This window comes from Terrapene carolina, unplaced genomic scaffold (genome assembly GCF_002925995.2).
Source record: "Terrapene carolina triunguis isolate 2854851 unplaced genomic scaffold, T_m_triunguis-2.0 Scaffold113, whole genome shotgun sequence".
NCBI lineage: Eukaryota > Metazoa > Chordata > Testudines > Emydidae > Terrapene > Terrapene triunguis.
Genome location: NW_020664464.1, coordinates 2,308,608 through 2,330,462, shown reverse-complemented (window position 1 = coordinate 2,330,462; position 21,855 = coordinate 2,308,608). Strand labels below are relative to the sequence as shown.

General features: G+C 37.1%; 1 protein-coding gene across 5 annotated transcripts in view; it reads left to right on the top strand.

Moving 5' to 3' along the window:
• NFIB (nuclear factor I B) overlaps positions 1 to 21,855 on the top strand; it is a 207,022-nt gene that overhangs the window by 147,134 nt on the left and 38,033 nt on the right. For 4 of the 5 annotated variants that reach the window (XM_024211051.2, XM_024211053.2, XM_024211054.3 and 1 more), the window contains exons 7-8: positions 8,166 to 8,297; positions 11,690 to 11,874. In XM_024211051.2, the coding sequence (XP_024066819.1) occupies positions 8,166 to 8,297; positions 11,690 to 11,874 (317 nt within the window). Of the gene's footprint in view, positions 1 to 365; positions 438 to 8,165; positions 8,298 to 11,689; positions 11,875 to 21,855 lie in introns of all 5 variants that reach the window. The other variant, XM_029911702.1, reaches the window with a different exon arrangement.

Here is a 21,855-nt window from a genome sequence, read left to right as displayed (position 1 = left end):
AATCTCCTTACATTTGTCGCCATTTTCTAACCATCTTGCTAACCATCATGCTGTCAAATTGTAATTTTGTTCAGCCTACGTCTAATGATTTTTTTTCATTGGCATTTCAAACCACTTCTCAGATTTTCCCATAAATCCGCTAATGTACCACATCTGTTAAATAATCCTAAACTGCTAAAAATATGGATTATAATAATATTAAGAGTAAAAACCTTGAGACATCTTGGCATGAATATTTTTAAATGAATAGCTTTCCCCCAAATTGTCTTATCTCAAAACTCATCTGCAATCTTGTTAAATTAGAAATCTTCCAGTGTCTTTCTGACTCTTACAGTTAAGGTTACAATATTGATTTTATTTTATAGGCCAAGTTCCTTGGATTCTTAGCACTAATAAGATGCTGTGGCCAAGAGCTTTTCCCTGGAGTCATGATGAATGTTAGTGATTTACCTATACCATTATTTAATAAATGACTAAAATATACTCAAAGTCCTGTACAATTTGTTTGGGTCTTTTAATTAGATTTCCCCACAGCCTCCCAGGATGCTTTTTATCATTGCTGTCCATTGGAATAAAATCACTTAAAGGATGATTGATGGATGATGGAATAGACAAGTATGTTTCTGAAGAGTAAAGAAAAAAATTGCCCTATATATCTAGTGCCCCCTTTCTATAAGATGCATTCTCATAATGTGAGGGGGTTTTATGTTTTAATAAGGTGTTCTAGGGTAGTTTGAGCTTCAGAGAGGTTTCAGCATACTGGCAGAACTGTTTTATGTAACAACAACATGATAAATATTTGTGGGCTTGGGTTTAGTATATTTTTTTTTAAAGTGAGATTAACATTACTGCTCTAAGGAATGATATAATAGTAAAATACACTGTATGTAGAACAATGACTTTGTTTCCCACCTGACACAGCCTTGTTCATGAGTCAAAATCATAAATTAAATTATAATGTGACAGTAAGTAATTCCACCCCATTAACATTAAGTTTGCTATTGCTTTCTGATGATAAAACAGAGTGCTAGTCTTCAGGAAGGGAGATTTGTAGGAAATAGATACAGAATTATCACACACTGTTCTTGCAGCAGTTTGCCATGCTTTCAAAGTAATCTTAGTGGGGAATAAATGTAAATGTAAACAAAAAGATCCTTTTTTCAGTATGGCAGCTAATTACTTACAAATCACATGACACCATCAAACAACTGCTATGGGATTAAGTACGTATGTCCTGTCATATTCTTAAAGATTTTTTAAAATAACTTTGGGATACATATATATGTACATATATGATTTTATTCATATTATTCCTCCACACTTAAAATGAGAACAATTTCTTCCTTGTCTTCCTCTTCCTGTACAATAAACAACATTCGTCCTAATTCAACCAAATTAAAAAAAAATAGATTTAAATAATAATTTCAAAAGATGCTTATCCAAGTCTCTGGGTGCACTGACACATATTTAATAATACAATAAATTATACATTTCAAATGTTAATGTACATATTTATGCAAAATGTCAGGAACTATACTGCATTACTTTACAAGTAAAAATTAGATTAAACTGTGCTGTAATCAGAGGATATTTAGATCATTTTTTCTTCGTGATTGACCACCCATAATAGTAAAAATCCATCTATACTTGTTTATACCATGGCATTTTGTGCTAGTTTGATGTATTGGGGCAATATGAGGGATTATAAATACAGCTTTAAACATACTGTGTAGATGAGCACTGGAGCAAACCCTCTGTACAGCAGCACTGAAATTCTCTGTAAAATATCACATTCCTTCAGTCCTTCCTTCATGCTCATCTCATTCAGATAAAATATTTTATTTATACTTTCCCCCCTGCTTTTAAGGTTGATAAGCCTCAAAATATACTGCCCGTCAGCGTAGGATTTTTGTAAAACGTTGATACTGTATCTCCTTACAAGAGCCGATCTTCCAGGCAGGGCAGGGCAGGGCAGGGATATATGGTGCAGAAGCTAAAAACCAAAGTACTGGTGTATTTGACGATTGCTTATACATACAAATATTGAAAGAACAAAATATGGAGACTGGAAAGCACAACAGATTGATAATGAGATTCAGAACTATGGGACTTTGCACGTGAGTGGGAAATGGAGGAGTAATTTGTCTCTCCTATCTAAAAGATTCCTATTGGCTGCAATGGGCTTTAGATCAAGCCCAGTGTTTTTACATTATCTTCCTCTTTTTGGTATTTGAATACATTTCACCCTACAGAAATTTAAAAAAAAATGAAATTAGATTAGAAAACATTTCTACAGGATGAAATGTATTCAGTTACCAAAGAGAGGGAGATGATGTCAGAACATTGGGCTTGACCCAGAAGCCCATTTCAGCCAAGGCCCTCGCTTCTAATTTGATGAGAAGCATTTGGACTGAGAAAGTGGGTTAATTCCTTGATAGGAGTGTAATGAGTGTGTGCATATTAAAGATATGTTATCCTAGTCTACATTTAGTTATAAATGTGCTCATAGTTTCTATCTATGCTAAGATGGACAGAGAAGCAAAAATAGATTTGGCACCAATTTTTAAAATTTCAGCAGAATAGCTCTGTTCAAACTTCCAGCCAGGCTGCTTTTCAAACACAAAGCAGTCCACAACCATTGTGCAAAATTTGTCTATCTTAACTTCATCTATAGACCTCCAAAATCCCCTTGAAAGATCATATGTTTGGCTGACACTGAAAAAGTTGCTACACCTATCCCAGCAAGGCATCAAGTTATTTGGAGTTGTTTGTCTTAAAAAAATAAAATAAAATAGCGAGAAAGAATCCACTTTAATCTTTTACGTTTGAAGTGAACTTTTATGCTCGTGAGATGATATGGTAACAATTTTCTGTGTTCTCTGCTTAATTCAAAATTGATATTCAGAATTTCTGAGCTCCTTCAAATCCAGTTGATGTCAGTAGGAGCTCAGCATTTCTGAAAATCAGGCTTGTAGTCATTACACCCAACCTATAAAGAAGCTGGGAGCCTGATTCTGCTCTCTTACACTGGTGTAAATCAGAAGTAATACCACTGAACTCAATGGGTGTGATTCTTCATTGACTTACACTTTTTGTAGCCATTTACAGCTGTGCAAAGTGGATGTGAAACACGACCATTCTGATCTGGTAAGATTTTACACCCATTTTGCAGAGGTGTACTTGACTCAAGGTGCAAGCGGTGGAGACTGAGGTCCAATAGAGTGTAGAAGGGATATATTCTGAGATTACAATCCGACACTAGCAGTATCACCTGCAAATGTCCCTTCCCCATAATCAACAGGGGAGGAATCTTGAATGGGCTGCCAGGATTGTAAGATGGTGCCTGGAAAATAAGGTGGGGTGTGTGTGTGTGTGTGTGGTGGTGGTGATGGTGATGTGGTTGGGGAAATGTGAAGGTGCTCATGTGGCAAGATTGGGGGGTGGGGTTGCCCACACTTCAGGTTTGCTGTCTTTCCATGGCTGGGAGTCGGAGACTGAGCTAGTCAATTGGCTCCTGTGCACCCCCGTCCTCTGTATTTAAACGCTCCTGAGATTTTCAAAAGTCCCTGGCTCCTGCTAGCTGCATGAAGTTTGCTATTTTTTAAAATAATGCTATTGATTTCATATCTTTCACTGTAAAGTACACAAACAATAATGTGAAGATATTCCTATCTGGATTTCTCAAGGCAATGCTAAAACTGAGTGTACCTTGCAAAGAAAGATTAGCTAAATTAAGCTATGATATAAAGATATGAATAAGAAGTGTTAGAGAATAAATTGGATTAAACAGATTTAATGTTATTTATTCTCTATTTCTACTTAATCATCTCTTCACACTGTTGCACCACCAGCATTATAGAAAAGTTAACATCTTGCTGAGCTGTATCTGAAAACTGAGCAAGTGTCTAAAGCAGACAGATGGATGTTTGAACTTGCCCCGGATCACCAGTTGACTCCAGCAAAGTTCTATTAACAGGTGGCTCACCGATTGGTGTACCATGTGACATTTATCCAGGGAGCTAGTTGGATGACAGGCTGCTTCATATTGAGAGAGGGGGTCTTTGCTTTGATGAGGAAATTGCTGAAACTCATGTCTCATTAGTGTTTCCTAAGGTTCTTTGGAAGTGAACAACAGTTTAATTAAAGGCTGACGTAAACACGTTTCTGCACACTTTCCCTGCAGCATTTTATCACATTAGAATTGATCAAAATTGTTGCCTTGGGCTGACTTGAACAGATATACATCTGGAGCACCATTTGTGCAAGCTGCCGATGAGCAGGCTGCATACGCTGGGCTTCACAGCAACGCTCTTCTCCCTTCCTTTGTAGATGGTATTACCTTGTTGGGAGATGAGTTGATCTAACTCTTTGTATTTTCATAAGCCTTTATCTCTTTCATGTGATGCTTTAAAATTTATAACATACTTCAGCCTGGGCTTGTATCTGTTGTATCTCCGCAATAACATGAGGATATTATGCAAGAATAATTTGAACAGAATGTGAATTCTTAAAAGAATAATCATGTTACGTTAAAATTTTATGAAAATTCTAAGCAGGACACGGTCATGGGTTATTCTGATTCATGTCAATAGAACATTATGATAAACAGAGTAGTTTGATATAAATTGCTGATTTTGGTACTTTTTCCTCTTCATGTGCTAAGTATTTTTCAAAGAATCAACACAGTACAAATAAGTCAAACTGAAAAAATGTTATATTTTCATTCTCAACACTGCAATTTTATTTCAAGCATATGTCATGGAGCATTTGGAAGAAAATACAAATAGGCCTGTTTTTATATTCTCTTTCCATCACTTGGTTACCTAACTATCACTGTATAGCTAAAGCTACAGGAACAAAAGTGTAACTCTTGGTTAACATATATGTTTTAAAAGCAAAACAATATCAGTTATTTTTATTTTGTAAGTGTTGGAGTTATAATTAAAAATTACACGAGCTCGTAAGATTGCCTTAGCTAATGTTGCTGCATTTAAAGGCCGTGAACATTTGAAAAAAATAAGGATAATAAAAAACTGCCCTTCCTAAGATGTAATGATGTATTTTTTTCCAAACTGGTAAACCTCTGAAGAAAATGAAACTCATGTGCTCTTAGCAGAGTTAGAAGCCTGTCCTTTTGGTCAAGGAGGAGACCACTGTAGTCTCTCTCTATAACTTATACAAACAGTTTTTGTTCTGGCTCTCCTGTAGGCTGCATCTGTTATTCCATGGTGAATAGACCATGAAAGCTCCATTATGATGTCAGTGCATACAAGGGGAGAACAAGGGGGGAAATGACCATCTGAATTACTTCACAATGCTAAGTACATTGTTTTAACAAAGAAGCTGCTACATGTATTTCAGCTATTCGGTCTTCACAGTTGTGAATGCTGTTTATGTCATCTTTCTAAAAGTACTTCACTGTAGTGTCATGTGTGGCAGGCATTTCTGCTTTAAAGTACAGAGTCTGTGTTTGGTTGGGTGATGGGAGTTCATATTACAGCAAAAGATGTACAATATTGACTCCCAATAGCTTTCACCTTCATTCAGAGACAATAATCTCTTGTGGTAATAGTCTCATGGTTGTATTCAGTTTTGCTTTGTAATTCATGCTACTCTGTATGTATTGAACTACAATTGTTTTAAAGGCAATCCACAAGGTTTTAATATTCATCAATTTCCTTTTCTGTACATTTTCTTTCAAATTAGGGATGCCACTTGGGGGTTAATGGAAATCCTGATTACATTGCACGTCATATAACATTCTTCTTTCAAACAATTTAAATATTTTGGTTTAAAAAAAAAAAAGCTTTGGCTTGTTTAATGAAGTAACAGCCACAAACTAAATTAAATCTCTGTTGTATTCCAGAAATTAGATCTGCAGACATTTGCAAAATCTCTCAGCAGAAGTTAGTTCATTCCTTCAAAAGTTCGTTTGTTGAATGCAGTTTTACTTAAGTGAAAGATCTCCCAACCTCCTACTCTGTGGGGGTGATCATCTCCCTCCCCATAGAAGTTTAGCTGCAATATTCAAAATAAAAATCAAATTCAATCCTTTGTATATTTTTGTGATATTATACATATGGTAGAATAAACTAATTGTGTTGCCAAAAGAGTCTTATCAAAGTGTTCAGTTATTGATATGTCTTGTGGCAGCCAGTGATGGATGCAATATGTTAGTCAAGGCTGCAACTATAGGCCATTAGTGCACTTGTCTGTTTCTTCAGACAATAATGTTGGATTGTTTTTGCAGTGGTAGACTACACACTAATGGAAGAGTCCCAGCCCAAAGCCAAATGTTTGGTTAATTTTGTCCAATGGCTTTTGTAAAGATGTAACTGCTTTCCCACTTCTGCAGTAGTGCAAAGGTCCTTCTGCTTAGATGAAACAAGTGTCTTAAGAAATGAAGAAGCTAGTGCAGTCATTTGATCAAAAAATGGAATAATCCTAAAATCATGAGCGAACGTGCAGGTTTTATTATAGGATTATAAAATCCCTATTCCAGACTCATTCACCACACTAGAAGCAATTTAAAAAAAAGTGTATGTAGTTTATCAGATAAATTATATAATCCAAACCGTAACCATTTGTTACTCTTGTCCTTGCTATAGGGAGGCTATTACAAGTAGAAAAATAAAATGTTTGTTGTTATTTCCCTTCAAATAGCACTTTGTTTATTTACATTTCTAAAATGACCAGAGGCACCTATGTCAGGTGCCTTTAACAATAATATAAAATTACAATAGATCAGTGTAAACAAAACCTACAGCAACTGTCATAATGCATAATAATACTGAATAACCATACAACACAGAAATAAAACAATGTCATCGCTTTCCCTGTATACTCCCCTGGACAAAATGTGCTTCTTCAGCAGCCTGCTTAAAAAACATGAGCCTTGAGCTGTGCTCTGGAGATGCTTAAATTCAGGCTATTTTGGACCAAAGCATATTACTAAAATAGGAGCCCTCAGAGAGAACACCCTGCCAGCAGCTTCCCTCTTTTATATAAAGGTGGATCCAGCTTCGTGGTCTTCACAGATCTCAGCAGCGGTAGAAGTCAGGAAGAGGGAATCAGACTCTCAGGTAGAAAGGTCCTAAGCATATCTAAGGTTTTCTAGATCAACATCTTAAACTCCACCCAGATCATAAAGAACTGTCTGAATAAGCTCAAAGTGAGGCACTCTATTTTACAGGGCTGTCCTGCCTTCAACTTCCAAGTGCATTTAAGGTGTAGCACCAAATACAACACAATACAGTAGTCTAGTCTGAAGGTGACAAAGGCATGAATGAAAATAGCATGGTCTGCATAGAAAAGAAAAGGCAGATGCATTATGGTCCCAAACCAGTATTTACGAATGAGCTTAACTTTAAGCAAATGAGTAGTGCCATTGAGTTCAAGCTGAATCCATACACCATGGTGATGTATATGCTATAAATATGTGCAATTAATAATTTAAATGGGGGAAAGGATTTAATTTTAGATTGAAGTACAATAATTAATGTTAATTAAGCTTTCAGACAAAATACAATGTGTTTACTGTTATATTATCATTTAGAGTAGAATTTCTTCATTTTTCGTGGCCATTGTGCTATCTCCATATTAAGAGAGATTTTTGTTGGGATGTAAACTGGCAGGGAGAGGAGGGAAGGGCCTACTAGAAAAACAGAGAATCTGAATACTGGCGCTTATGTATCCTGCATTTTTAGGAATGTCACTGTGCTTTTGGAAGGGAAAAGGATGGATTTCTGTGTTAAAAATAGTAAATACTTTAAAATGGATTTTTTGTTGTGATTACTCTACATGTGATTGCAGATTTCCAGTAAAAATTACAATAAAATTCCCATCAGCTAAGTGGATATGGTGTACTGTAGAATTGCAGAACATCTAGGGAACTGGTGAGGTCATGGGTTTCTTTACTTTCTTGCTTGTCTGGTATGAAGAGAATGCAATTTCTGTTCTGCAGGCCAAAGACCAGTGAACTGTTGTTCATGCCTATGCTGGAAACCAATCATTTTAAATCAGTCACAGTGGAGTAGGATAACTGAACAGGGACTTACAAAAGTAGCATAAACATAAATAGTATATGATTTACAAAATGCCGTGTCGTGCAATGGAATAAGAGGCCTCTAGGTTAACATTCTTGTTTTCTTATATTTCCTTTGCAGATATGTCTTCTCCTACAATGAAGAAACCTGAGAAGCCTTTGTTTAGTCCCACATCTCCTCAGGATTCTTCACCGAGACTGAGCACTTTCCCCCAGCATCACCATCCAGGAATCCCAGGAGTTGCACACAGTGGTGAGGGCATATGAAGGAGGAAGAAAACCCTCCATATTTATCTGGTTTCTGCTCCTTTCCCACCCTCTGATAATGATGCATTTGTTGAAGTCATTGTTATGGACCTACTCCCATGTATATTACAAATGAAAAGAGAATTGAGTATGTTGCTGAGTTTGGGGTATCCTTGGAGGAATCTTCATTAAAGACAGCTCAGGTAGCCCTTCAGAATGGCGTGAAATGGTCAAGCTAAAACCAACCTGTGAATGAAAATATATGTAACCTAAATGAAGGAATTCACAGGACAAAATAAGCCCTCCCCCATTTTTTGCTAACTAGCATATTATATTCACATGCCTTAATAGGATTTCATGAAATGCCATACATAATGGAAGCCTCAAAATTAGAAAACAACGTTGAACACCCACATTAAAAAATGAATTAGATACTGATGCCTCTTTTGGGGTAGATAGATAGGTAGATAAAGCGAGCGAGCCACTATCTGTAAAACTTTTTTTCACCATATACTTCTGTAGATCCACAGCGGACCTCCTTTGACCTTAATGTGAGTTGCATGCATGAATTAAGGGGAAACTATGGCCCTTGAGCTGTAATGGCTTGTCAAGTATATAATGTGGGCATTTCTAGCATGGTTTTTGTAGGATCCTCTATTCTTAACTCCCTACTTTAAGTTTTGGCATTGCAGTGTTCTTTCATTGGTGGGTCATCTAACATCATGTACTATATAATATTCCTTTAATACAATAGGGTGAAGTAAGGAGTGTTAAATCAGACTTGAATATTTTTGCTTTTATAGATTTAAAATGCAGTTCTTCTCTCAAAAGTTATTCTTTCATGGTCCTCTCCCCCCCCCATCTCAATGACTTCATGTTCATATTTATTCAGTTTACAAGTGAAGAGACGTTATTTTTTTCTAACATCCAGACCAGCAAACCCACTCTGGGATCTGAAGTCAATTTCAGCTCTTTCTGATTTGTGGAAGGATTCTATAATCAGAAATTAATTAATAATACTGTATATGATGCATGAGCCAGAAGAGACTCTCTTGTAGCTGAGTTGGTTCTGCAGGCCTAACAAGTACAAAAAACTAGTAACTTAGTTTTGTTATTAAAGTGAAAAGATATGACTCTGATTCTGGAGTAGATTTCTTGAGAGAGAAGCTGCCATAGTTATCTTTCTGACCATACCCATAGTTTAATCAAAACCTTATATTTTTTTAATATGTCACTTTTTAGATTAATATATTAAGTGACAATATAAAATAACAACCAACATAGTAATTCTGTAAATTTACTACTTACTTTCCAACAGTCTTGATTTGAACAGAACTATCCCAAATTTCTGCTCTCAGTCCTGGAGTCCCTGGGACTGCAGTTTTTTCCTGACACCACAGCTGTGGAAGCTGCTAGCTACAGAGACTGCCTCTCAATCAGCTCTCACTTTTGCCTTTCCTCGCTGGCTGCTCCACTGCAAACTTGTCTGCATCTCTTATTGTAGCAGAGCCTGTATAGAAGTTGTCACAGACATTGGCTACCTTATTTGGCTCCATTCCACGCTCAATAGCTTCAATGGGAAATGAAGGAAATGGCCCTGGAGAGAAGAAACAGTGGTGATTAACAGATAGAAAGGGGAGAAGGAAATAGGAGGAAACCAGCATAAGGGGAGAGGAGCATTGGAAGAAGAGGAATGGGGGATACACTGGCCTGTGAAGACATCAGATGGTGGAGCAGACCCACCAGCCACTGTTCCCAAGGAGAAAGACAAAAGTCAGGGAGATCTAGGAACTGTTTGGGGGAGACCTGAAAGAGCATAGAGCCCCCAGCATTCACATGCAACACTGGTAGTTGTGATTCCCAACTTACTTTGAGAACTGCATCTGGAAGTTCTTTTCAAATATTGACCCCTTTGCTATCATTCAGACTTAATTGCTTTTATAAATCTCTAGTACATAGAACAGACACACAATCGTGGGTGTGATTGTTTGTGTATAGTATCACTAGGTAGATAGCAAACCTCGGTTCTGACTTCAGCTGAGAAATGAAAGATAATTAAAGTTAAGGCTGATGAGCCTAAGCCTAATTTTCAAATTTGGGCATTTAAATAGGACAGTCAAATACCAGATTCGGGCATCATTTGTAGCCAACACTATTTGAAAATTAGATACTGTATCTCTGTGTGATGTGCTTTGGGACTTGTAAGCATCCACAACAACATCCTGCTGCCTTTTTATTATATAGTTCACTTTTATTAATCCCCAGCTCAAAAAGTTTAAAATAAAATGTATTTTTAAAAAGTAAAAAGTAAAAGATAGGAGAGGAGAAGTGTAAAGCTAGTGCCAATGCAGTGCTGGTGCTGCTACAGTTTAGAATCAGAATTCATTGTACAGAGGGAGAGATAGACCTTAAGTACCAAGGTGGTAAGCAGTTTATAAAATATCTTGGACAGACACACCGTCCTTCCTAACTAAAATAGAGGCATACCTCTTTTCTCCCATTTCCACCATAGTCAGACTTTTCCTTTTAATAAGGCACAAAATAAGTGTCCTCTGGATGTGTAATAAAGAGTGGAATGTGATTTTTATATATTGTAATAATGTAACAATCTCCACTTCTGGCTTGACGCCTCGGCAGTAACAGGACATTCTGTACATTCCTTTCATTGTGAAAACATTGCTGGTAGTTTAGACATTACTTGTAGTCTATAGATAGAGAAGTGTGTGTTTGTGGGGGCTGGGAAGAAAGATAATGCAAAGAAAATATGTATAGGATAGATCCTTTTTTGTTTGCCAGAGATATTTTCATTGGGTGGAATGGTTTCCCAGGCCCTGAAGTTGAACATTCATTAGCATTTTCACAATGGTCAGCTAATTATTCATGGCATTATTGCCTAGTAATTATTGCCCCCGTCCCCACATGAGACAGGTACAGTACAATGCAGTGAGGAATCACTGGCTGTCTCTAAGAACTCAGTGACTTTGTTCTTCTTTGTTGGATTGCTGTGGAAAAAAATGTGGGTTTTACTTATTTATTTACGTATTTGTTTGATTCATCTGGGCTCTTGAGACGAAGACTTTATAACTGAAATATGTTTCCTGCTGGGAAATCATTGTTGCATTTAAAGAAAAGTTAAATCTAGTGATGATGTAATCCAGAAAAAAACTAAACAAAATGTGGCATATATGGATTTGGAATAACAGCACTTATCCATTCCCTGCGGCACTGCAGGGAAGGGGGAGGGAATGAGAGGTTGGATTTAAGGATATTGTAGATAAGAAATACATCATGCCAATTCACGACTAACTTTTATTTTCTCTCTGTGATACACAGGCAAAAAGTTATGCAAGAAACAGGAAAAGATACTAAATAATTTTCATTTTATTTTATCTTCTCCAGTCATCTCAACCAGAACTCCACCCCCACCTTCGCCGTTGCCATTTCCAGCACAAGCTATTCTCCCTCCTGCCCCGTCTAGCTACTTCTCTCATCCAACGATCAGATATCCTCCCCATCTGAATCCTCAGGATACTCTGAAGAATTATGTACCTTCTTATGACCCGTCCAGTCCACAGACGAGCCAGGTACTGTAAAAATAAACAATCTGAAAGAAATCCTATGAAGAATGTGTACCCTCTTGAGTGCTTAGCGCTGATCACATCTCACTAGTCCAGTTACCATAGCACGCTGGGATATTGAACATAAGCGATTCAGCAAGTATTTCAGTTAAACATGGTTGGATGACGAGGGTTGAGTGTTGGAGCAGATTAGTTATATCCACTCACTGTTGCTTTGTGGAGCATAAGAGAGATACTTGTGCTGAACGATCCAGTAGCACAAACAGAGTAGAGCCTAATCCCACAGTCCTCTTGCACACAGAACTCTTCTGTGGGAGTTCTGTGTGCAGTAGGGCTGCAGGATTGGTAGATAGCTCAAAGGAGTGTGACACTAGGAGAAAAATTACAGTAATTCACACCTCTGCTTTAGGTGGTAAAACACAGATGAATTGCTTGCTTCAGGGAGGAGCAAAGAATGTGTTAATGTAAACACCATGCACACAAACTGAACATACAAGTATATTTATAGACAAACTATTAAGATAAACTCTGGCAGGGTAATACTTCCAAGGTTTCATAGATATTTAACAGTTCTTCGCACAGATGTGAAAACACTTCAGTAATAAGTGTCACATAGAACCAGAGATTTGTTTTTTCCTTTTGTAAAGAGCATGCAACAGCAGTTGTGCTTTCTGGCAGCTATATTGAATCAAACTTGTTTCTCACGTGCAAAGTTAATGTGGTTTTCATTAGAGGAATAATTTGTAAAGGACTTTATGCAAGAGCGTTTTTCATGATAGAATCAGCACATAGCATTAACATGTGATCTCTGCTATAAGACGAACTGCAATTGAGCCCTGGTCTGTCAATACTTGGAATATTTCCAATGTCAGTGTAATGTAATCTTCACTGCTCAGTCTGGTTTCTGATTTTGCTGCCTTGTCTAAAATGCTCCTGTGAAGACCCGTGTTGAAGCTCACATTATAATATGTTTTGAGAGAGATTCAGGAGCATAGTTTGTCACAAAATTGCTGAAATGACAGTGTATCCACTCAAAGCATCTCCCCATGCCCCCCCAAAAATTCTTAAAAGACTGACTTTATCAACTGAGATGAACATGAAGAAATTGTTCTGATAAATATGTTTAGCACAACTGAGGGAAGAAAGGTCTTTCAGTGTTTCAGGCACTGCAGCGATAGAACTTTGGACTGAATCAAAGTTTGTATATTGAATAACAGATAAGGCTCCCCTCTAAGCTGTTCAAAAAGTCGTTCTGGTTATTGGGCCCCACTGGCTAACAGTTGGATCCAGCTGCAGAGTTTTTTCATATTTAAAAAAAAATGTTGATATATAAATTTGCAACTTACTTTGGAAGGAAAAGTGAAAATAGTGTGATTTTTATTGGTTATAATATTAATGCTATTTAAATCAAACAGTGGAATTGGAGTATGTCATCTTTAGACTACAAAGTGTTGATAGTGCATGGATTAAAAGTCTCTCAGTTCCATATAGCATTTTTGCTGAAACTCAGCTGGGAACAGTGCACACAGGACTTGATTTTAATTTGTGTAAAATTTCCATGAATAACAAAGTCTAATTAAGACATCCATTAAAAGTCCTAAACGTTAATTCAGTGTGGAAAATCTTAGAGTTCTATTAGATTTTTTTTCAAACGGATGTCTTAATTAGGCACTATTAAGGGAAAAATTATGCAAATTAAAATCAAGCCCTTAGTGTTATGTATTTCTTTAATTATTGAGTGCTTGTTTTACTTACATTTCAATTTCTTATATATGTTAAAAGGGCAGATTAGGTGATAATCTCTCTAGATTGTTCCATGTTTTGCTTCAGATTATTAAGGTAAAAATGCAGCTTCTAGCTGAAGTATCTCACTCTCTTTCTACCACGTTACGAACATGCTCTCTTGTGGTTCTAATGTTGTGAAGAGTATTTATTGAGCAGAAGGAGCTGTATGAACTCTTTTGCAAGAAGAATCAACTCCCTTTCTAATATCTACAGATATAAGGTTAATCTGTTAATTTGAAAGAGAAATTTTACTTTGCTGATGCTTTCAGACCAGCAGCAAACTGAAAACATTTCCCATTCTTGTCTTGTTGCACTCTAGGGAATAACAGGTCAAATTGCCTTTGATTTACTTCTTTTGTCACCTTTCAAAACCTTTAGATTAGGGGAATGTTTTTCATTTTATCTGATGTTTGATTTAGTTTCTGAGGGGAATGGGTGAAACAACATTGAATATCGTATTCCAATCTTCTACTCCAATGGTTCTTTGCAATTTCTTCTCATTAATTATTATTAGTAGTATCACACTTACATTTATTCTTCAAAACTTCCATCACAGATGTATGGTACACTAGAGAATTTGCATGCCCAACCCAACATTCACTTGTTCACAACTTCAGGATCTGTCCCCTGTAAAACTGTAAAATAGCAAGAATATTTTTTTCTTGTGAAAAGAAGCAGCCGTCTGTGAAGTTTCAGTGACAAAAGAGAATTGTTCTGATACAATGGCATGCTTTGAGCCAAACCAGTTTTTCTTTTCTAAATAAAACATGAATTTTTATTCAAACAAATTTAATTATTATAAAATGCAAAGCTACATCTGTAGAAATACCACATCAAATTTAATTATACTTTCCCACCTCAAAACATGTTCATTTGGATTTCAAAAGAAGAACTATGATGATAGTCTTATTTTCAGCTTTAGAAATAGAAAGAATGGATACCCTGACAGCATTTACCTATAATGAACTGTTCCTCCCCAACATCTTTCAGTAATACACTAATTTAGATTGTTACGACAAGCAACTGAGATGCCTTGTACTCCCCACAGCAATTTTGAGATTAATTACATTACTGCTGCACCCATTATAGTGAGACAGTCATGCTATTCAATGGAATATTTTAAGTAAAATTAGTTTAAAGATATAGAGCTCCCATAAGTTTCCACAGGGGGAAAGCAGTGGGCAATTTTCTTGACATAATGTTAAATGCTCCAAATTATGTGTGATGAACAGACAGGAAGTTCAAACAGTCCCTGTAGCTGCTGTGAAAAATGATGCAACAACTGAGGTACCTAAACAAAAGAGAGAGTCCTGGCTCTCTCAATATTCCACTCATATGTGCTTTTTATCATCTGCTCTGACTGGAGAGTAGATAAATAAATATATTGAACATAGAATGAAATCTCCAGTAAGCACCCCTGCCTCCAACAGGGGACTTTAAAATATCCCCAAGATTGCCAGTTATTCTTGACCTTTAGTTAAATATGTGTTTTTACTAAGCAACTGATTTTTTTTAGCCTTTTTGATATTTGTTTAGGGCACGTATGTGCCTTCATGCTTATTCTGAAGGGGTGCTAGTCCCTCCCTATTTAAGGCTGACACTGACATTATAAGATTGATTTTCCACCACTGTATCTTTACAAAAAACGAACCAATTCACATGTATCTAATCTGCCTGTAGAATGCCTGTGTTTGTTCAGGGTGTGGACATTTCGATACCCATTTCCCATTAAAATCAATGAAAAGTGGCCATTCCTATCCTCTAGATGGCTTTGAAAATCTCAGCCTGTATGTGTGTCCACTCTCACAATTTTTTTTACCATATTTAAAATGCATTAATAATCCTGAGTGTCATATGATTAAATCAATACAAAGCATTAAAAATATACTTCAATATCCAGTTGGGACAGTGCTGGACAGTTCACAAACCAGAACAAAATGATCTGCACAACCCAATAAACCATGCAAGCTACCCCAATAGGCAAGAGGGAATGATTCCTAAGTTAACACCAAAAATAGTAAAGAGGAGGGGTTAACAGATGCAAAAAAGAAAAGTGACAACAAAGAAAACAGTCAAGGAGAATCCTTCCAAAGAACATCCTGGCTTCTGTGAGGTACATCCAGGCTTGGGCTGGAGCATGGGATCCGACAAGGGGGAGGGTCCCAGAGCCCGGATTCCAGCCCAATCCCAGATATTTACAACTTTATAGCTCCCCAGTCCAAGCCCCATGAGCCGGAATCAGATGACAGGGCCAGCCTTTTGTGTTTGATTGCAGTGTAGATATACCCTTGCAGACCTCTTTTGTTAGAGAGTTCAACAGCCGAGAACCCTAGAATGAGAAAACACTGCCCTCATTCTCTTCCAGGCTGAACTAAGGGATCGAGAGATCAAAGCTAAATAGGAGTACGGATAGGAAATGACTCTAATAATTAGAGTCCGGATTATGAAGGGCACTACTGACAAGTAGTAAAACCTCAAACTATTTTTTGGTAAACTGGCAATCAGTTCAGATCTCAGAGAGTGAGTGTAATTGAACTCCTGTCTTCAGGAGTAAGGATCTGATCCTGTTCCCATTGAAATCAAGGACTTACACTTGGACTAAACTGGAGTCCATGTGAGCTGCTGTTGTCTTGTTGGCTAGAAGTTCCTGGCAGCAGTAAAGGGTGATACTTGTGCTGATTTGCAAATGGGTTTATTTAATTAATGGCTCTGACTTTGTGTGAAGACAGTGACTTCTGAGCTACTAGAGAAGAGCAGCTTCTGGAAGGTGGTAAGGCTGCCTGTTTTCCTGTCTTAATTGTTTGGAATATTCTTTCTTTGTTTAATAAAAGATAGACATATTGTTAAGGAACTCCAGGCGGGTGCTTTGTGATTCTTCAATATATAACTGCCAGCAAGTTAGCAGCAAGGATGTTATCTTGTTTGGCTCAGATCTTGTTAGTCTCCAGTTGGGCTGGTTAAAGGATTTCCTGTTTGTTCCAAAGAGAACTGTAATAGAATATAGATCAATAAAAGAAAAGTGTATTCATGTGGGTTTCTTTGGTGTAGCTATGGTCTTTCGTTTACTGATAGCTAAGAATTTTGAATCTTCTTGGCCATTTGAATCAGACTTTCCTTGCACAAGACATTGCTGAAGAGGAAAAACGTAGTGTAATATTTTTAATTGTAATTGGGAGGTAAATGTAAAATATTGGCATATCTAAGGTCATCCCCGAAGTCTGATGACAAGCAGTTTAAATATTTCATTTGCAATTTTAAGTTAGTATTTTTTATATCTTTTACTTATGTTTAGTTTATAAAAAGCATGAAATTGTTAGTTTCTTGGATGCACTTATGCCATTTAACCCAACAGATGTATTTTAAACAAAAGCAAAATATATCTTCAAAAAGACTTCCTTTCCCATACATGCAAACACACATCTGACAGCCTTTAAGGCAAAAAACTAAATAGAGATGGAACTTGCCCCATATCCTAAAAGTCAATGACCTCAGGCTTTGTGTATTCTGGGTTGAGGTGGCCTCATCTAGAATACCTGCAACTAGCCATGTGACATTTAAATCTGGGCATTGTTAGCTCAAGTGGTCCAGCTGATTTTAGCTATCACAGCAGTGCATAGGGAGAGAGGTACTGTCTCAGACAGACAGAATTCAAGCCTTTATAGATCAAATTCAACACCCAAATTGCTCTCAGAAAGTAATAGGGAGGCAATGCTGTTGGCCAAGAACTGGTTTAACGAGTTTTCTAAGCTAACTCCAGCAAGCAGACAGGCAGCTGCATGCTACACCACCTGAAGCTTCTATGTAAGATTTCTAGGTTAGCTTCATGTAGAATGCATTAATTAATCTATTAGGATAATCACAAAGGCTTGGATGACTGTAGCGAGACCTGTATCTGAGAGAACTCATTATGCATGTATTAGCAGATATAGATGGAATCAGACATTATTGGCACTGATTCAACCTGCAGTTTCAGTAGCAAATGGGGACCCTACACATACTTAATTGTACACCTCTCGAACAAACAGTGGTAATTTTCTCTTGGGTTTATACCATTCCATGGTACCTTCAAGATCCTTTTCTGCAGTCCTTTAGCATAATCACTTTCTCATATTTAGTAGAGCAGTGAGAAAGCACAGACACCATACCATCTGAGTCTGATGAAATTGAGACTTGTGGCTGTGTCTTCCAGGTGGTGATGGCATTGCAGCCACATCATCTCACAATCTCCCGTTGGGCTCACATATACGTTGAACAGGAGGGGTGACAGAATAGAACATTCGTATGCACTGATTGAAAAATCCCTAACATTTTGCAAGGTGTGGCCTATTCCATAAGTATAAAAGAGGATGTAGAAAAACAGAAGAGCTATTTCCTTTCACTTATAAAATTTTTGGAAGAGGCAGCACCCATTGTGTGTATTCCAGAGCAGACTGGCACAGGCCCATCGACAGAGACTATAAAATAACTGTGAACTCCTGGATGGCTGTGGCCAGTATCCAGTTTTTAAGAAAGGATCCTTTCGTACGCATAGCAGAGAAACCTCAGTTTGCAAAACTGGATCCGTCTGAAGCTTATGAGTAAATGGAATTCAACCAAGTCTTGCAAATCTTTCTATTCTAGGGTTTTGCATTGGTGTTCATCACTATACTGTCTATGCCCAACCATTAAAAGGGGTTGTTCCCTTAGAATAAGTTTCCCTGTAGAATGGCTAGTACTCCAAAACATAATGGATCAGTTATGACAGGGATTACATGGATTGCTCAATTATTTGGATATTACACTTATAAAAGTAGTAATGAGGCAACATATCTGAGAAGCCTGGTGTTTCTGTTGAAGAGTTTTTGTTTGGAATGCAGGTGAAAAATGAGATATGTATCGTTCTCCAGACTTAATCATTAGCTTGGGTCATATGATGTATACGGAAGGCTGAAAGTCTCTTTCTAAAATACTTAGAAGTGGTTTCCAAAATGCCTATACCTATGAAGGTCATGGAATTAAGATTTTTTTCTAGCCCTAGTTAATTACTTCAAAAAATTTCTACCAAACTTCTCTTCAGTTATAATTCCAAGAATATAATTGTTTTAAAAGGAATTTTACTTGGGTTTAGACTGAAAAGACATTTGGTATCTGGTATCTGTGAGCATAGTTTGCACATTCATCCCAAGTTAGACCTGCTGTTAGGGTGTAATGTCTGACTGGCAGGTACAAGCGTGGCCATATCTTATAAACTGAATGTGGGATTGAAAGGCCAATCACTTTTGCTTCCAGAAACTGAGATAAAGCAGGCCTTCAATGTTATTAAATGTTGGATTCAATGTTATTAAATGTTGGAGTCAATCTTATTAAATTTGGATTTGGGAAATTCTATGAGATTCTGCATGAAAGGAGGTTGATATTGATTACAGACTATTAGTTTCTGTGTAAAATTCCTGCACTGAAAATCAGGATGTTACAGGCACATCCTGATTTTAGAAGGTCTTGGGATATAGACATAACCTTCATAAATACAAATTTAAATTTCTATTCAGATTTTGGGTATGGAACTAGGGAAAGATACATATTTAAATAGTACCAGTAATCAGATATTTGAGGTTTGGCAAATCTGAGTTTACAGTTAGCAATTGCTATATTATGTAGGCTGTAATTTACTCCAGTGACATTGGGTACAAGTCATAGGAACTCTGTTGCATTATCCCAACTGATGTTTGCAGTGTATTTTTACTTGTAAAATATTAAATAATTAGAATCTCCTTTTGGGATAATTTTCTACTACTGCAAAAGAGGTTGTATTGGAACCTGGAAATGACCCTGTCTTTTAAGAACAAACAAAATAAAATTGTGGATCTATTGAATGATGTCGCACAAATATTTTGAATGCTCTTCTGCTCAAGTCATATGCAGTTCAAATAAATAAGTTCACAGTAACAGTGGGCTTTCAATATGGTGATACCAAAAATCTTGTAAACCACATTTTTGATAGAACCGAAAGAGTCAAAATAAAAACAGTTTGCATGAGCTTTTTTTTTTTTGGTGGCCAAATATTGATCAGGCTATAGAGTTGGTGACTGTATAGTGTGATCCGTGCCAAAAGACCCTAAATACAGTGGCCTCTGTACACTGCCATCTCAGTGGGCTTAAAACTCATGGCATAGAATTTATAACAGCCTCCAGAGAAGGAAAAGCAAATGTTCCTGATAAGAGCAATAGAAACTCAAGGTGGCAGAAGTAATAGACATAGGTTAGACTAGGCTGTTTGAAGCAGGTAAGCACCTGATCATACAGGTTTTATTTATACCATTCTTCTTTAATAAGCCAATGTCTTTCTGTGATAGCTGCCAACTTGTGCTCCAGGACCTAAACTTTCATTTAAAATGTTGCCAGTGTTGCAATTGCAAAGATAACCTTTAAAATGTGAACTCAGTGTAAAATAATGTAGTGATTTCAGTATGAGTCTGCAGACAGAATGAAACAATAACTTTGAGAGCACTATGAACTGAGAGCACTTAGACCTGTTTATCTTAAGATGTTAACACTGAAACCTAATTGTGACAATTTAAACATCAGCTTTGTTAATTTTTTTCGCTGCTGATCACAGCATGAAAGGAAAAATAGGGGTGATAATAAATAGCATCATATTTTGACATCATAATTGGGTGGGTTCTTAGATTGTAGACAGAACTTGTGAGACTACGCTCACTTTTTTCCCTATCAGACCCTGGTAGTAGATTTCAGTAGTAATACCTCTAGCAAAAACAATGAAGTTTAAAAAAAATTGTTTGCCCCATACAGATTTCCATGAGGCTTTGGCCACTGTCGGTAGACAGGATTCTGGGCTGGATGGACCTTTGGTCTGACCCAGTATGGCCATTCTTATGTTCTTAATGGTCCTTGATTATCAGAGGGTGGTCCTTAATTCATACCTGAAAAATTTCAGATATTATTAAAGAAGAATGGTATAAATAAAACCTATATGATCAGGTGGTTACCTGCAACTAAGATTAGACCAAACTTTAAATAAGTAAAAGAAGAGGTTAAGCACTCAGGTTGGTACTGAGCCATCATGTAGCAATTTTTTTATCTTTGTTGCCAAATAATAACACACTAAACCCTAGCTAAGTAATCTGCAATGCCAGTTTTAAACCATATTTTCTGATTTACAATCTCTGATAGCAAAATGTAAGATAAACAAGTAGAAAAATGTGAAAGCAGAACATTTTTGAAGCACCAAGAAAACAAGTATTGGAGATTACAGGAATGAGAGAGTAGAAAGAAGAATGAATGTAATTAAAAAGTACTTGGGTCAATGGTATATATTGTGATTGTAAATAATAACATTATTAAGAGACATGTAAATCAGTTATTATTGCTTGTAAATGAAATGTTATCAGAGTCTTAAATATTGGAAACACCATCTGAGTGAAACGTGAAAAAACAGTTTTATCTTTCCCTAATTTTGAAGGCTTTGTTTCCTCCATTGGACAATACAGAGCTTCAGCCTGCATTGCATTGGGCCTGCATCAGCTTCTATGTACAATACAGATGCTATTACAGGCAATATTTGCCACTGGAGAAATTTATAAACAAAAATAGAAAGTTACTTAGGATTGTTAGGGTTAAATGCCAGCTCCAGTGAAGTCAATGGCAAATCTCCAATTGACTTCAGTGGGCATGTCTGCCTGCTGCCTGTGATGGCGAGTCTCAGAGCCCTGGTTGACTTGGGCTCACAGGTTTTGAGCTATGGTGCTAAAAATAGCTAAGTAGACGTTCAGGCTTTGGCTGGAGTTCGGGCTCTGAAGCCCACCCCCCTCCACTGTCAACCTAGGCTCTAAGACTCACTGGTGGGGGCTGCCGCTCACTGTGTAGATATGCCCTGCGAGGCCAGGATTTCACTCTTAATTGACAGGTGGGTGAGGGATGTGTGCTGTGTTAATTTTGTGTGTGTCATCTAGCTAAATTATTGCTTATTGGAGAATAAATATTAAATATGTGCTTTGCACATTGTTAAATTCGGCAAAGAAAGGGTTCATTTTCTTGGACCGTCTGCAAAAGGACTAAGCTGGAGTCCATGTGAGCTGTTGCATTCCTGTTGACCAGAATCACTAGGGAACAGTAAAAGGTGATACATTGTTGCACATTGTGCTGGACTCCAGCTGTGTCCATTTAATTAAGTTGAGTCTGGTTTTGGATGCAGGGCTGCTTTGG